The sequence below is a fragment of the Zophobas morio genome, unplaced genomic scaffold (assembly GCF_036711695.1).
Source record: "Zophobas morio isolate AGI-343-1 ecotype UQ-CSIRO unplaced genomic scaffold, CSIRO_AGI_Zmor_V1 ptg000011l, whole genome shotgun sequence".
Taxonomy (NCBI): domain Eukaryota; kingdom Metazoa; phylum Arthropoda; class Insecta; order Coleoptera; family Tenebrionidae; genus Zophobas; species Zophobas morio.
In genome coordinates, this window is record NW_026972116.1 from 19937905 (window position 1) to 19954618 (window position 16714).

The 16714-nt window shown below is 35.6% G+C and overlaps 1 protein-coding gene across 2 annotated transcripts; it reads left to right on the top strand.

Annotated features, from left to right (window-relative positions):
* The first annotated feature begins 1904 nt into the window (after window positions 1–1904).
* Window positions 1905–16686, top strand: LOC135127172 (DNA polymerase zeta catalytic subunit-like). 2 transcript variants are annotated; one of them, XM_064053548.1, is made up of 8 exons: window positions 1905–2372; window positions 2419–2605; window positions 2655–3661; window positions 9440–12321; window positions 12369–12559; window positions 12622–13072; window positions 13139–13247; window positions 16507–16580. In XM_064053548.1, exons 1-7 carry the CDS (start codon window positions 2228–2230, stop codon window positions 13202–13204), a joined length of 4929 nt encoding a protein of 1642 aa, XP_063909618.1. In that variant the 5' UTR covers window positions 1905–2227; the 3' UTR covers window positions 13205–13247; window positions 16507–16580. The 2 variants fall into 2 exon arrangements, with proteins under 2 accessions (XP_063909618.1, XP_063909617.1); XM_064053547.1 differs by lacking the exon at window positions 13139–13247 and having other exon boundaries at window positions 16507–16686.
* Window positions 16687–16714: the final 28 nt, after the last annotated feature.

Below are 16714 nucleotides of genomic sequence, written 5' to 3' on the forward strand. Positions count from 1 at the left end.
TGTTTGAGATTCTTACAAATCCTTTCAAATCCCTGCAGGCTCTTCCAAATTCTTCCAGATTTTCTAGATTCTTTTCGATTTTGGTAGATTCTTTCACATTCTCTCACATTCCCTTAAATTCTCTCAGACTTTTTCTGATTTCCTCAGATTCTTTCAAATTTTTCCATATAATTTCAAAACAGCTAATATCCACCTACCAAGATAAAAATAACAATAATTTTTCACATTTACTTTTAAAATAGGTATTAGAAAAAATATATATATCGGCGAGAAATAATAAAAATAATAATACAGCGCAAGCAAATTCATTGCTGAGGCATTGCCTCACCTGCCTAATAGGACAGGCCGCTCCTGGAAGATATGTCATTTACCGAAATCAATCTTATCTTAACAAGTACTAGCTTCGCCCACCCGCTCTCTATTTTCTTAGAAGGTATGACGTTAGCCATAATCTGTCTTATCTTAGCAAGTACTAGCCCTTCCTACACATCCTTTATTTTCTTAGAGGTTATGTTATTTACCAAAATCAATCTTATCTTAGCAGATACTAGCCCCGCCCACACATGCTGTTCTTATTATAACGATTTTATCTCTCTTCAATTGAGATCACCTTTCATTCGAACTAGACAAAATAGGTCACTGAAATGGAAGCGGGGTGGGTGGGCGGGGCTAAATTTATCTTTTTCATACAGAATCTTTTATAAGAATGCAATAGTAACACCCACCCACCCATCCCCTCTTCATTCCAGTGATTACTCTTAACATTGTTCAGTCATTTACCAAAATTAATCTTATTTTAACAAATACTAGCTATGTTCACCCGCCTTTTATTTTCTTAGAGGGTATGTAATATACACCAATCCAAGTTCATATACAGAGTCATCAAAATTGATTGAGAGAGTTGGTACTCCCTGTTTTTGCCGTGAAGTTTGTCAACCTTATGACAGATTTGTTTAAGGTTATGTGGCAATGAATTCAGTGGCGTGACAAGAGAACTGGGGGTTGATTGTCGAATCAATTCCACGCCCCAAATTCGTCTTGAGTACTACTCCGGAAATGCCATCACTAGAAAAGTGTTCTGCTCTACAGACAGAGGCATATTAGGAAACGCAATCGAACAAATCCAAAATCCGAACCTTCAAATCTGACAACTAGTATTTTTACAAAAAAAAAAAAAACGAAAAAAGACGCCACTGAGTTTTGAAATTTTAAACTTCAACCTTCAAATCTTGCAGCTAACATTTTTATACAACTTAATAGACCAAATTATTCAAGTTCAGGTTTATCAACTCTCTCAATCAATTTTGATGACTCTGTACGTGTTCTTGCAAAAATGTTGATGAGTTCATCACAAAATTGTGTAAAGTAAAAACTCAACTCAAAAATGCTGGAAATGTTTCATTGTACTTTCGGTGCGAGGGAATTCTGTCCAAACAACTTTCGACCATTTTTTTCAAAATATCTTTGTTTAAGGTGACGTCAGATTTTTATTAGGAATCAGTCAAATATATTGATAGTGATATGGGCAATGTGACATTAATCGCAACGTTACTAATGCAACATCAAAATTTCCCCAGTATTAGGTGTGCCGTTTCTGAAATAAATGGTAAAACAAATCCGCTCATACGACCATATTTTCAAACACTCTAAATAAACATTTCTAAAAACTAAAGATATTATCTGTGTGTAAATAGTACCTACCTCATCGCAGACGTATTTTTCGATAATATTTATCGAATAAATTTTGAAATGACGTCATGCATTTTCCAGGAAAATAAACAAACAAAGAAAGTGAATTTTTTGCGTAATCTTTGAGATAAAACTCATCCAGTTGATTTAAACTCAAATTTTACTTATCTTATGAAAGCAAGCTGTCTTTCAATCGTCTACTGTTTACAATGGGAATGAGAGACGGCTGGCTAGATAGCGATTTTTATTAATCGCACAAGTCTCTAAGAGCCAACTTTAACTCAAAAATTTTTTGTTCTCACATGGCTTGTGGTCACGTGGCTAGTATCAACCAATCCACAACCTGTAAACATGTCAACATGTGATGCCATATGTCATTAATCTAACCTCACTTTTATGTTGTGTTTTTATTTTTAATTTTTAATTTTACTATTAATGTTTAAGCCAGTTTTAAACAGTTCGTGTATTTTGTGTGTAACATATCTTTATAGTTTATAATAATCATTTTATTAAGATATTATTTATTAAAAAAACAATCATGTCCAAATGTGCCGTACGAATCGTAAACGTCGATTTCTACATGTCGCAACCAGTCCAAGACCTGGATGTGATGTACGCCGACTTTAGAGGCTCTTCAGTTTCACAGGTACCAGTCATTCGAATATTCGGTTCAACAGATTCAGGTGGGACCCCACACTCTGTAGCCACCAACTAACCCTACAATTACAGGCAAAAAAATATGTCTGCACGTCCACGGCGTGTTCCCCTATTTGTACATACCATACGACGGTAGTGCAGATGTCAATATTCTCAAATATCAAATTGCTGTGAACATAGACAAAGCAATAAATATTTCCTTCGGTCAAGCCTCCTCCACTGCCCAACATGTGTACAAAATAATGCTAGTTTCAGGAATGTGAGTGTGTGCACACTGCTTAAACCAAAAATTATAACCCATATTTCAGACCCTTTTATGGTTATCACACTCGAGAGCACCAATTTTTCAAAATATTCCTCTTCAATCCAATTTTAGTGCGAAAAGTGGCCAACATGCTTCAAAGTGAAGTGATTCTAGGCCGCTTATACCAACCACACGAGTCCCATATACCCTACATTCTCCAATTTATGATTGACTACAATTTACACGGAATGAGCAAAATTCTCCTCAGTGATGTTAAATTCAGAGACAACTCTACAAATAGTCCCCCAAAGCAGAGCATGTGTGAGCTGGAAGCAGACACTTTGTGTGAGAACATTTTAAACAGACTGGAAATATCTGAAGGCAATTTGGGGATTAATCCAGGAATTGCGGCTTTGTGGGAGGACGAAAAACAACGACTGCGTGACAAAGGCGAAGATTCAGAGATTGGAACCTGTCTAACCTTGGTCACTTCACAAACAGAACCAACGAAAAGCCACCTTTTATTTAAACAGGCGCTTTCAGAGAAGTTGTGCTTATATGAAGACGCCAAAGACAAAATCGACGACAGTATAAGCGTTTACCCCGCTGAAACCCCACACAACAAGACCCTGAAAAACGCGTCTTTTATTGAAGTTCATTCCCCTTTATCTTCTGGAAGTTTGAATGAAAGCGCTGATTTAAACGCGACGCTGGATGATGACGCAAAAGACTTGTTTGAGATTTTGCAGGATTTGGGGAGGAAGAACTTGGAGGAGGAGGAGACGGATTGCATTTTGTCGCAGGTGCAGAAGGAGGACGACGAGGAAGAGAACGATTTTGACTTGAGCATGTCTATGGCGGAGACCACGCCGTTTAAAAGTATCGTGGAGAGTTTGCAAGGCAACGAGTTCGATGATAGTTTGGATGTGACGTTGGTACCGCAGCTCGACGGCCAGAACGATGGGTCTGATGAGGAGAATGAGGGGAAAGGTCGCTCGACGCAGAAAAAGTGTAAATATGGCGCTTTGCCGATTTTTGTGTCTTCGCCAGCGGTCAATGGGCGGGTTCTGGGTAAGTATTTTCGTTCGAGACCACGTAACGGAAAAATCGGTAACGTGATTAAAGTATTTACTTGTTTTGTTTGCTGTTGGGGCGTAAACGTTTTGTTATAAATTGTTATTATAAGTTTTTTTGACCTATATGCTTATCAAGGTCGCAAAAAAAAATATTTCTTTTTAGCAAATAAGATAAAGAAGACAATATCAATGTCTATATATTTTATTTGTTTAAATAATTGCACAAAATATGGAATATCCAAGAACGAAAAGGCTGTGTATATATATATGAGTCAAGGTAATCATTTTTGTAATAATTGAAGGTTTGAGGTGTGCCATCGACGTTTAATACAATTATTTTCCGGGAAGTTGAAGTTGATATTATTTGCGACAATAGTGACCATTTTACATCTTTTGGTTATTTGTTTTTAATAAAATATACAAAAATTGACCTGAAAAATCGAAGATTGAAAAATCTAAAATTTAAAAAATTGATGAAAAATCCAAAAACTGAAAAATAAAATAACTGGAATCTTCAAAATTTTAAACTTTTAAAAATTTAAAAAACTGAAAAATATTGAAGAACTGAAAAATCGAAAAATCGAGAAATCAGGATAGGCCAAAATCGAAAAGATAAAAATTGAAAAATTTTAAATTGAAAAAAATCCATACGTTGAAAAATTGAAAAACCGCAAAGTCTAAAATCGAGAAGTCGAAAAATTTAAAGATCGAGAAATCGAAACATCAAAAAAACTGATGAATTTAAAAATTCGAAATTGAAAATATCGCAGAACTGAAAAATTTAAAAATCAAGAAATCGAGAAATCGAAAAATATAATATTTTAAATATTGAAAAATTAAACTATTTAAAAAATTGAAAAATCTGGAAATTGAAACGTCAAAAAATCGAACAATGGCAATTTTTTCAATTTTTGAGAAATTGAGGAATCAAAAAAGTAAAAAACCGAAAAATTGAAAACTCGAAATATCGAAGAACTGAAAAATCGAAAAATTTAAAAATTTAAAAATCGAAAAATTGACAAAGGAAAAATCGGGAAATCTAGAAATCGAAAATCCAAACTTTTAAAAATCGCAAATATTGAAAAACGGAAATCTGAAAAATCGGGAAATTGAAAAACTCCAAAGCTGAATCGGCGAAAAATTCGGAAATCGAAACACTGAAAATTCGAAATATTGAAAAATTGTAAAATCGAAGAGTTGAAGAGTCGAAAAATCGAGAAATTGGGAATTCGAATAATCAAAACTTCGAAGATTTCAACAACTGAAACATCGAGAAATCGAAAAATTATCGAAAAGTTGAGAAGTCGAAAAATTGAAAAAATGACAATATTAAAAAAGGCTTATAACAAAAAATCGAAAATTTGAAATTTGAAAAAATCGAAAAATAGGGAAATTGAAAAATCTAACATTTAAAAAATTGAAAAATTGAAAAATCTGAAACAGAGAAATCGAATAATTGAAGGATCGACAAATCGAAACTTGAAAAAACTAAAAAATTTAAAATTCAAACATTCAAAAAATTAAAGTATCGAAAAACCCCAAAACTGAAATCTCGGAAAATTGAAAAATGCAAAATTTAAAAAATCCAAAAACTGAAAAATAAAATAACTGGAATCTTCAAAATTTTAAACATTTAAAAATTTAAAAAACTGAAAAATAGAAATATTGAAGAACTGAAAAATCGAAAAATCAGGTAGGCCAAAATCGAAAAGATAAAAACTGAAAAAAATCCATACATTGAAAAATTGAAAAACCGCAAAATCTAAAATCGAGAAGTCGAAAAATTTAAAGATCGAGAAATCGAAACATCAAAAAAACTGAAGAATTTAAAATTTAAAAATTCGAAATTGAAAATATCGCAGAACTGAAAAATTGAAAAATCAAGAAATCCAGAAATCGAAAAATATAAAGTTTTAAATTTTGAAAAATTAAACTATCGAAAAATTGAAGAATCTGGAAATTGAAACGTCAAAAAATCGAACAATGGCAAATTTTTCAATTTTTGAAACATTGAGGAATCAAAAAAGTAAAAAATCGAAAAATTGAAAAGTCGAAATATTGAAGAACTCAAAAATGGGGAAATTGAAAAACTCCAAAGCTGAATCGACGAAAAATTCGGAAATCGAAAAACTGAAAGTTCGAAATATTGAAAAACTGTAAAATCGAAGAGTTGAAAAGTCGAAAAATCGAGAAATTGAGAATTGGAATAATCAGAACTTCGAAAAATTCAACAACTGAATCATCGAGAAACCGAAAAATTATCACTGGTCAACAGCTAAACTCTAACTTTTATTATAGCAGTCAATTATTATTTAATTAGCAATTTTAAATGATATTATAAAGGGCTAAACCAAAACTTAGCTCTCATTTAAAAGTAATCTTAAAATATTATCCTTTGAAAAATACAAAAATCGTACTATTAAGTAATAGGAAACTTACTATAAGGTGTATTTTTTTGTAATCAAATTACTACAAACTTCTTGGGAAACAATAAGAAAACTACGTTTAGTAAGTAGAAGACATGTTATCATCATATAAAAAATTTAAAATTAACATATTCTTAAAAGTGCATTTTATACACTCGCACCTTGATTTTTTCCCCAAAAATTGTGACGACGTGAGTTACCATCATAGAGAACGCATCCATCTGGGCATTTTGTCGATAGAAAAACGTTACCAAGATCGATGGAATACCTAAATTACACCTAAATGCTCGCAGAATACTGCGGGACCATCAAGCGAGAGATCTCCAATAAAATCTATAGGAGGCAACCGAAAAAACGTCGGTCTTCGCTGTTTCTTTTGTTTTTTTCGTTTTTTAAACTACATTCGTTGTTTTTTTCTCATTTAAGGTTGTTCTTTTGTTAATACTACACTTTTTGCCGTTAAAGATACAAAAATTAAATTGTTTTACCTGATTTTCTGTTTCAAACATCAAATATGCATATTTTTTTTAATTGAGCTAAGTTATAAGATTTATGCTCTTTGTTACAAACACAGAGACAAATTAAACGAAAACATTACAATTATGTCAAAGTTAGAGAGAAAAAATTAAATTTTGTTGACCAGTGATCGAAAAGATAAAAATTGAAAAAAATCCATCGGTTCAAAAATTAAAAATCGAGAAAATCAGAAACTCGGAACCGAAAAATTGAAAAATCGGAAGATCAAAAATTTTCAAACTCGAAAAATTAAAAATCTGAAAATTAAAATGTCAAAAAATCGAACAATGACAAATTTTTCAATTTTTGAAAAATTGAGGAGTCGAAAAAGTAATAAATCAAAAAATTGAAGATTCGAAATATTGAAGAACAGGAAAATCGAAAAATTGAAAAATTTAAAAATCGAAAAATTGAAAAAGGAAAAATCGGGATATCCAGAAATCAAAAATCCAAAATTTAAAAAATGGCAATATTAAGAATCGGAAAACTGAAAATTCGAAATATTGAAAAATTGAGAAATCGAGTAATCAAAACATCGAAAAATTCAATAACTGAAACATCAAGAAATCGAAAGATCATCGAAAAGTGGAGAAGTTGAAAAATTGAAAAAATGACAAATTATAACGAAAAATTGAAAAATAAAAAAAAAATCGAAAAATTAAAAAATCCAAAAGTAGAAAAATTGAAAAATCGAAAAATAAAAAAAAACAAAATATCCAAATCAGGGGAGTCGAAAAATCCAAGGATCGAAACATTAAACACTGAAAAATCTAATCACAATTTAAAAATTTGACAAACCGAAAAATCGAAGAACTGAAAAATCGAAATATCGAGAAATCAAAAAACTAAAGTTTTAAAAATTGAAAAACATTTTTGTAATAAGTGACGGTTTGAGGTGTGCCGTCGAAGTTTATTACAATGTTTTTCCGGGAAGTTGATATTATTTGCGACGATACTGACCATTTTACATTTTTTTTATTCTTTGTTTTTAACAAAATATACAAAAAATTGGCCTGAAAAATCGAAAATCGACAAATCGAAAAATCTAAAATTTAAAAAATCCAAAAACAGAAAAATAAAATAACTGGAAAATAGAAATATTGAAGAACTGAAAAATCCACAAATCGAGAAAGAAAGGCAGGCCAAAAACGAAAAGATAAATATTGAAAGATTTCAAATTGAAAAAAATCCATACGTCAAAAAATTGAAAAATCGAGGAAATGAACAATCAGAAACTCGGAACCGAAAAACTGAAAAATAAATAAAATTTCGAAATTGAAAATATCGCAGAACTGAAAAATTTAAAAATCAAGAAATCGAGAAATCGAAAAATATAAAATTTTAAATATTATTGATCGAAAAACTGAAAAATCTGAAATTTGAAACGTCAAAAAATCGAATAATGGCAAATTTAAAAATTGAAAAATTGAAGAGTTGAAATATTGAAGAACTGAAAAATCGAGAAATCGAAAAATTTTAAATTAAAAAAACGTAACGTTAAAAAATCGAAAGATTGAAGAGGGAAAAATACGGAAATCGAGAAATTAAAAATCCTAAATTTTAAAACTCGCAAATACATATTGAAAATCTAAAAACTGAAAATTCGAAATAATGAAAAATTGTAAAATCGAAGAGTTGAAAAGTCGAAAAATCGAGAAATCGAGTAATCAAAACATCGAAAAATTCAACAACTGAAACATCGAGAAATCGAAACATAATCGAAAAGCGGAGAAGTCGAAAAATTGAAAAAATGGCAAATTAAAAGAGGCTTCTAACCAAAAATCGAAACTAATAATTGAAAAACTGAAAAATTAAAAAAAAAATCGAAAAATAGAGAAATTGAAAAATCGAAAAACTGAAAAATCCAAAAATTTTAAACCGAAAAACCAATAATTTTAAAGATTGAAAAACCATTTTAGTAATAATTGATGGTTTGAGGTGTGCCATCGAAGTTTATTACAACATTTTTCCGGGAAGTTGAAGTTGATTTTATTTGCGACGATATTGACCATTTTACATTTTTTTGATTCTTTGTTTTTAACAAAATATACACAAAAATGTCCCTTGGGAGCAAGATTATTGGGTTGATATTTAAAAAAATTAGGTCACTTGTTTTTTTTTCCGGGTACGGGTTAGAGGAAGTAATATTAAAGTAGCGATTTCACGTTTTTTGTACCATAAATTTTTAAAATCTGTCCTAGCGACTATTATTAATTTAATAATTACAAATCACTGTTTGTTAACACCAACTGAAACAATTGATCACGTTGTACCATTTTATACCGCAAATGCTACTTATTAATGATTCAAGGAAATTTTTGTGTTGGCAACAAACGTGATTAGAAAATGGGGTGAAATTTTACAAAACGCACTTCTCGATTTTGCACAAACTGTTTGCGTAGAACTCTTCTACATCACCCCCTGATTACGTTCCTCACCTTCAAAAGTGGTGCAAATACTTCCTTGTGTCAGAAAAAAATTTTTAGAGTTCGCCCTATGATTCACATCCGTTGCGGCAAATGTAGGCAACCAACTACACACAATTTAACTCGCACGAATTCCAATAACTAAATGATCCAATGATTTGCAAAGGGGTGTAGGACGTGAAGCGCCCTGGCTCCACTAAGAACCCGACATTACACCCGAGCGTGTTGGTGACTATAAAAAGTTAGGTTATGTTAGCAACAGCTGCCATTAAAAAGTGCACGAATCGGAAATTTAACAGTTTGTGCGAAATCGAGAAGTGTGTTTTGTAAAATTTTACCCAGAGCTTTCTGTTCAAAAACCTCTTTCGTTATCGTTGGCTAATTGTTTGATTTGTTTTTGTGTAGAGCAGGCCCCCGACAAAAACCCTCCCGGTGTAGATCAAGTTAAACGAAAGCTAAACTTTCGTTTCGCAGACACCACAATCTGTGAAAGCACCATAGAATGTCAATACAAATCTACCAGCAAAGAACGAATTTATAATATAAACCCATGGAATAAAAAATTAAAGACACAAATTCCTCACAGTTCTGAAACCAAATTGAGCTTAGGTCCAACACAAGACGATACAGTTTCTTCACCTAGCGAAGACAAGACAATAGAAGAATTTTCTTCATCCGGCGAACCAAAATTTAACACGGATGACACCCCACAAACCAATCACGAACAATCTGAGGAAGAAATATTCGAGGACCAAAAAAACATGGTCCCGACTCTCACCGCCGCCGAACTATACGACATCCAAACTAATTACAGACCAAAGGAAGGCTGCTCCTCTAAATTCACCCAAGACTCCCAAAATTCCGACACGAAATCCAGTGACCTATTCCCGGTCCTAGAACAGGAATCTGCACAATCCACTCCGCAGGACTTGGATACCACCATCACGCCCGATTTGTATCCCACTCCTGACTCTATATCCCAGAATTCCAACACCCGTGAAAATAAAACTCGCCGCATTATAACGCCTGTGCTGCGTCCCCCAACCCGAGCCGAGGTCGTGAGTAGTTTGGATCAACTCAACATACCCCACGTGAGGTACCAGACACCTTTTTACAGCGACCCGGCGGACGCTACAGGGAGCATCGAAGTGGGCCACCGGGTTTTAAAAATCCCGACTAAGACAATCATGGATTTGGAAGACTGCAAGACGCGCTACGACGGCATAGACGCTTACAGAAAGACCAAAATGCCCGCGAATATGAAGTGGACCCGCGAAAACGTGAACAAGATCAAGTTGTCGTATTGTAGTGAGAATTCGCGGATTATCGAACCCGTGAAGCACCCTCCAACCAGAAAGGAGGTTGAGGACTGGTTGAAAAGGCAAAGGGAACCGAGGAAGAGTGAAGTCAAAGAGGCGAAGAAAGAAAGGGTAATCATTCCGGGTAGTCCTGAGGATGATAATAGTGAGATGGAGTTGACTTTGACGTTGTCGCCCTGTGAGGGTAACTCGGGGAAGTGTGAGAGTCCCGTTTTGGGGAAATCTAGCAGGAAGAGAAAAAAACGGGACGACTCGTGTCGGATTACGGGGAAGAGTTTGGATAACACGTACGGGTTTAAAGTCACCCCTGAGAATCTCCAAGAGGCTAAAGCTGTCAATGAGTACCAGTATGTTACGATTTTTGTGGTGGAAGTGCACGTGGACACAAGAGCGGAGTTAAGACCAGACCCTGCGTACGACTCTGTACAAGCGATTTTTTTCTCGGTTGAGGAAGATGGACCCGAAAAGAGAAGTACTTCTGGATTGATTGGGGTTAAAGTTCGCGTTGCTGAAGTCGATGGTGATATCCTGTGTGTGGAAAACGAAGAAGAACTCTTTAAGGAGTTCGTCAAGTTAGTACAAAAGTGGGACCCTGATATTCTCGCCGGGTACCAAACCGAGTTGTTGTCCTGGGGGTTTCTTCTGGAGCGTTCTCAAGTTCTTGGTAATGATCTTCTCCAAGCGCTGTCTCGAATCAAGGAAAAAACGCGGAGTTACTCAGACGAGGGTTTGAAGATCACCGGCCGCATTCTGCTTGATTTTTGGAGGCTTCTTCGACACGAAATCGCCCTCCAGAGTTATACTTTCGAAAACATTATGTACCATTTGTTGCACAAAAGAGTGCCTTCGTACTCCTTCAAACAATTAACTGCGTGGTGGAACCACCCGCTGTACCGTCACAGAACCATGTCCTACTACCTCCTTCGAACGCAAGGTCTTCTACAAATCCTAGACCACTTGGACCTTGTAGGTCGTACCAGCGAACTCGCGCGTCTGTTTGGTATCCTCTTCTTCGAAGTACTGTCACGAGGGTCGCAATTCCGGGTCGAATCCATGATGCTCCGTCTAGCCAAACCCTTGAACTACATCCCGGTGTCCCCCAGCGTGCAACAAAGAGCCAAAATGAAAGCCCCCGAGTTTCTCCCTTTAATCCTCGAGCCTGAATCCAAGTTGTACGTCGATCCAGTCATAGTCCTGGATTTCCAAAGCTTGTACCCTTCGATGATAATTGCCTATAACTACTGCTTTTCGACGTGTTTGGGCAAAGTGGCACGGTTAGGAAAAAACACCCCGTTTGAGTTCGGCGCGACGCAACTGAAGGTGTCTCGAAAAACCGCAAAGAAACTTCTGGAGGAGGACTGTTTGAACTTCTCCCCTTGTGGGGTCGCGTATGTTAAGAAAAAGGTCCGAGATGGGATTCTCCCGCGCATGCTCCGAGAGATCCTGGAGACGCGTCTGATGGTCAAGAACTCCATGAAAAAGAACAAGGAGGATAAAATCCTCCAGAAGGTGCTTCATAGTAGACAGTTGGGGTTGAAGTTGATCGCGAATGTGACCTACGGGTACACGGCTGCCAACTTCAGCGGGCGCATGCCTGCGGTTGAGTTAGCAGATAGTGTGGTGAGCAAGGGACGGGAGACTCTGCAGAGGGCGATCGATCTGGTGGAAACGACACCGGAGTGGCACGCGAGAGTGGTGTACGGCGACACAGACTCCTTATTTGTTCTTATCGCCGGGAGAAGTCGATCGGAAGCCTTCGAAATCGGGAAGAAAATTGCAGACGCTGTAACGAATGCCAACCCAGACCCGGTGAAGTTGAAGCTGGAGAAGATTTACCAGCCGTGTATATTGCAGACGAAGAAGAGGTACGTGGGGTACATGTACGAGAGTCCGGAGCAAGCGGAACCGGTGTATGACGCGAAGGGAATCGAAACGGTGCGAAGGGATGGCTGTCCGGCGGTTGCAAAGGTACGAAGTCGACTTCGTGATACCGTGTTTCAGTGTGTTGTATGTAGATGTTGGAGAAGTGCATCCGGATTTTGTTCGAGACGATGGATGTCAGTTTGGTCAAGAAGTACGTGCTGAGGCAGTTCCACAAGATTCTGACCGGCCGGGTAAGTTTACAGGATCTTACTTTTGCGAAGGCGTACCGTGGGGCGGCTGGATATCGACCAGGAGCCTGTGTCCCGGCGCTAGAGCTTGCCCGGTAAGTTGTCCTATCCATGGTCTGGTGTCCAATGCGACTAAAAGATCAATCAAATTCGATAGAAAGTGGACAGCCTTCGACCGACGGCACGAACCCCGCCGAGGCGAGCGCGTGCCCTACGTCATCGTGAGCGGTCCCCCGGGTGTCCCCCTAATCCGGCTCGTTCGAAGCCCGTACGACTTTTTGAACGATGCGAGTTTGCGCCCGAACTCCATCTACTACATCACGAAAGTGATAATTCCGCCAGTCAACCGGTGCTTTAATTTAATTGGTGCAGACTTGACTGGGTGGTTCAACCAAATGCCAAGGAGGCACTTCCAGTACTTGCGAAACGCATCCCCGGTGAAAAGGAACACGATCTCTCAGTATTTCCAGTCGAATAGTTGTGCGGCTTGTAGTGCGCAAACTCAGAAGAGTTTGTGCGATAGGTGTGTGAGGAGGCCGCAGCGTACCGCGGTGGTGCTTCACGAGAAAGTACGACTGTGGGAGGAGGCTTTCCGTGGTGCTACTTTGGTAAGCTCTAAAAAAGAGAAGGTGGGTGGGTGGGGCTAGTATCTGCTAAGATAGGACTGATTTTAGCAAATGACGTATCCTGTGTCAAATTCTTTCCAAACAGGAATACCTAGAACCTCAAGATTGTTTTAAATTAAAAAAAAAAAACGGGGTCTCAAAATCAACTCAAAAACAGGTCAGCTAAGAATTTGCCAAAAATAGAACACCAAAGTCCCCCAAAATTATTTTAAATAATATAACACTAAAAGCTTTATCCAAAAAATTGAAATATTTCAGTCGACGATTCTGGAAAAATTGTAGAAGCCATCCGGGAAATGCGGCCGAACCAACTTTTAAAGGTTGAAGTCTATAAGAAAATGTTTTTGGTTAAATTTCGAAAAATGTCGAAAATGGGTCGAAAAAAATCGTATCCACATTTCATTCTGGCGAATATGAGAAAATTGTAGGAATTTTTCAAGAAATTAAAACCGAAGAAATTTTTGCAATTAAAGAATTTTTTTCGATTGTCAAAAAATTCTAACACATACAGATTTCGCTGACTCACAAAATACCGCGTGTTGATAATTCCGGGCCAAATTGTAGGCGAATTTCGCAAATGGTAGATTTTTTGTTAAAGACATATTTAATATTTAGTTCAACTTTGGAAAACTGGGTGCCAAATATCGTGAAAAGTAATTGCAAATTTTTTCTTAAATATGTACGTGGTTTTCTATTCACGACAAGAAACTGAAAACTTGTTTAAAATGGCAAATTTGTAGAGAAATGTGGAGGTTAAAATTTACCATTTCAAACATGCTTTCAGTCTTTTGTTATGAAGAATATGTACATTAAGAAGAAAATAAAAAGAAAAATTATAAACCCCGCCCACCCACCCTGTCTCAATTGTGACGATTTTTCTTTGTTCGTTGTGACAAAAGTGAGCGGAGCTTAAATGCAAAATCCCTATTTTTCTACGAGAAATTACCATGTTCTTAAGTAATCGTGTTGGTCAAAGAAAAGCCAAAAGATAATTAATTTCGCAATTAATTTTAGAGCCAATGGGCGATATATTAAGGCGGAGTTTGGGTGGGTGGGCGGGGCATCTCATTAAACTTTCTCAATGTGGAAAATGTTATTCGTAGTCAGCCGTTATAAAGTGTAGACTCTGGGCGACATGAAAGTTTTTTTTTGGGAATAATTGTAATACATACTTGCTAAAATAAAACTGATTTTGGCAAATGACATATCCTCTAAGAAAAGAGAGGGTGGGTGGGCGGGGCTAGTAGCTGCTAAGATAAGAGCAATTTTAGTAAATGACATATCCCCTAAGAAAACAGAGGGTGGGTGGAGCCAGTACCTGTTAAGACTGATTTTGGCAAATGACATATTCTCCAAGAAAACAAAGGGTGGGTGGGCGGGGCTGATACCTGCTAAGATAAGAGTGATTTTGACAAATAACATACTCTCTAAAAAAGCGAGGATGGGTGGGTGGGGCTAGTATCTGCTAAGATAAGACTGATTTTAGTAAATGATGTATCCTGTGTCAAATTCTTTCCAAACAGGAATACCTAGAACCTCAAGATTGTTTTAAATTTTTCAAAAAAAAAAACAGGGTCCCAAAATCAACTCAAAAACAGGTCAGCTAAGAATTTGCCAAAAATAGAACACCAAAGTCCGCCAAAATTATTTTAAATAATATAACACTAAAATCTTTATCCAAAAAATTGAAATATTATATATATAATATTATATTTTGCCTTTTCGTTTTAATATGTGTGGAATTCTTTCCTGAACATGAAACTTAAAACATGTTTAAAATGGAAAATTTCGATAAGAAAATATTGATTTTGCAATTAGGCTCCGCCCCATAATTGCAAAATCCATTTTTATATATAATAAAACGAAATCCTTCACGAATCTTAAAATTTAGATACAAAAAAAACCGTAGTAGTTAAAATTGTGAAAACATACAAATTAAAAAGAAATGAAATAAAATTTTCCAGTTAATTAGAAAAGATACTCAGGGACTTAAATCTGCATATTTTATGGCTTTACTTTAAAATTCAAGATAAATAAATCAGCACTGAAATAAAAATGTTTTTATGCGAATATTTTGGATTTAGTTCTAAAATTTTAACTTTAATATCCCCAAATTTCTATAGACAATTGAAAACGATTTGCTTAAAACCTCATCATAAAATGGTTTAAAGTCGTTTAGACTTGCCCTTGAATTATATATTCGAACAAATACAGTTTCTTCGAAAAATAAAAAATATATTTTTATCATGTATTGAACATAGGCAGGAGCAACATTACTAGATTTCCAAATTTAATCACTAAAAAAACACACTTCAGTGTTTTTATACTGGTATAAAATATCACTATGTAGTTTGCATTTTTTTTTTTTGTGAAAATCTGGATACTTGGATAAAAAAGGTAGGCGGATTCATAAACCCCAAGTACAGTCGAAATAAGTCTACATATATTAATCAAAAAAGGCAAAATGTAGCCCCGCCCACCCACCATATCTCAATTGTAATGATTTTTGTTATTCGTCGTAAGCGAAGAAGGCGGAGCTTAACTGCAAAATACCATTTCTCTACGAGAAACTACAAATATGTTTTTGAGTTTCGTGTTGTTCAAAGAACACTACGTATATTAAGAAAACAATGAAGCCAAAGATTAGGCCCAGCCCACCCACCCCATCTCAATTGTGATGATTTTTTTTCATTCATTCTCAGATCGAGGGGCGGGGCTTAAATGCAAGATCCATGTGTAACTACAAGAATTTACCATTTTAAACGTGTTTTAAGTTTCTGGAAATAAAAACAGTCATCACAATTGAGATGGGGTGGGTGGGCGGGTTATATATTTTGCCTTTTTTCTTAATATACATAGTATTCTTTGAACGACAGGATACTCAAAAACATGTTTTTAATTTCCTGTAAAGCAATAAGTATTTTGCAGTTAAGCTCCGCCCTCTTGCTTCACGGCGAATGAAAAAAATCATCACAATTGAAACAGGGCGGGTGGGCGGGCTTATATTTTGCCTTTTCGTTTTGATATGTGTGGAATTCTTTTCTGAACATGAAACTTAAAACATGTTTAAAATGGAAAATTTCGATAAGAAAATATTGATTTTGCAATTAGGCTCCGCCCCATAATTGCAAAATCCATTTTTATATGTAATAAAACGAAATCCTTCACGAATGTTAAAATTTAGATACAAAAAAAAAACCGTAGTAGTTAAAATTGTGAAAATATACAAATTAAAAAGAAATGAAATAAAATTTTCCAGCTAACTAGAAAAGATACTCAAGGATTTAAATCGGCATATTTTATGGCTTTACTTTAAAATTCAAGATAAATAAATCAGCACTGAAATAAAAATGTTTTTATGCGAATATTTTGGGGGGTTGTGTTATGTTATAACTTAGTTCATTTTGATTTTTTAGATTTGCGAGTCGTGCACTGGGGTGATGGACGATTTCGTGTGCGTGTCTTTGGATTGTCCGGTACTATACAGGGTGTCTCAGACGTCCCGTGATTTGGAGCAAGCGTCGTACGTGCGCGAAGTGATAAGCTCGTTCCCCGAGCTTAGTTTCTAGTCAGATTAAATATATTTTTAATTTGTTCGTGTGAGGGTGTTATTCAAACAAGTCC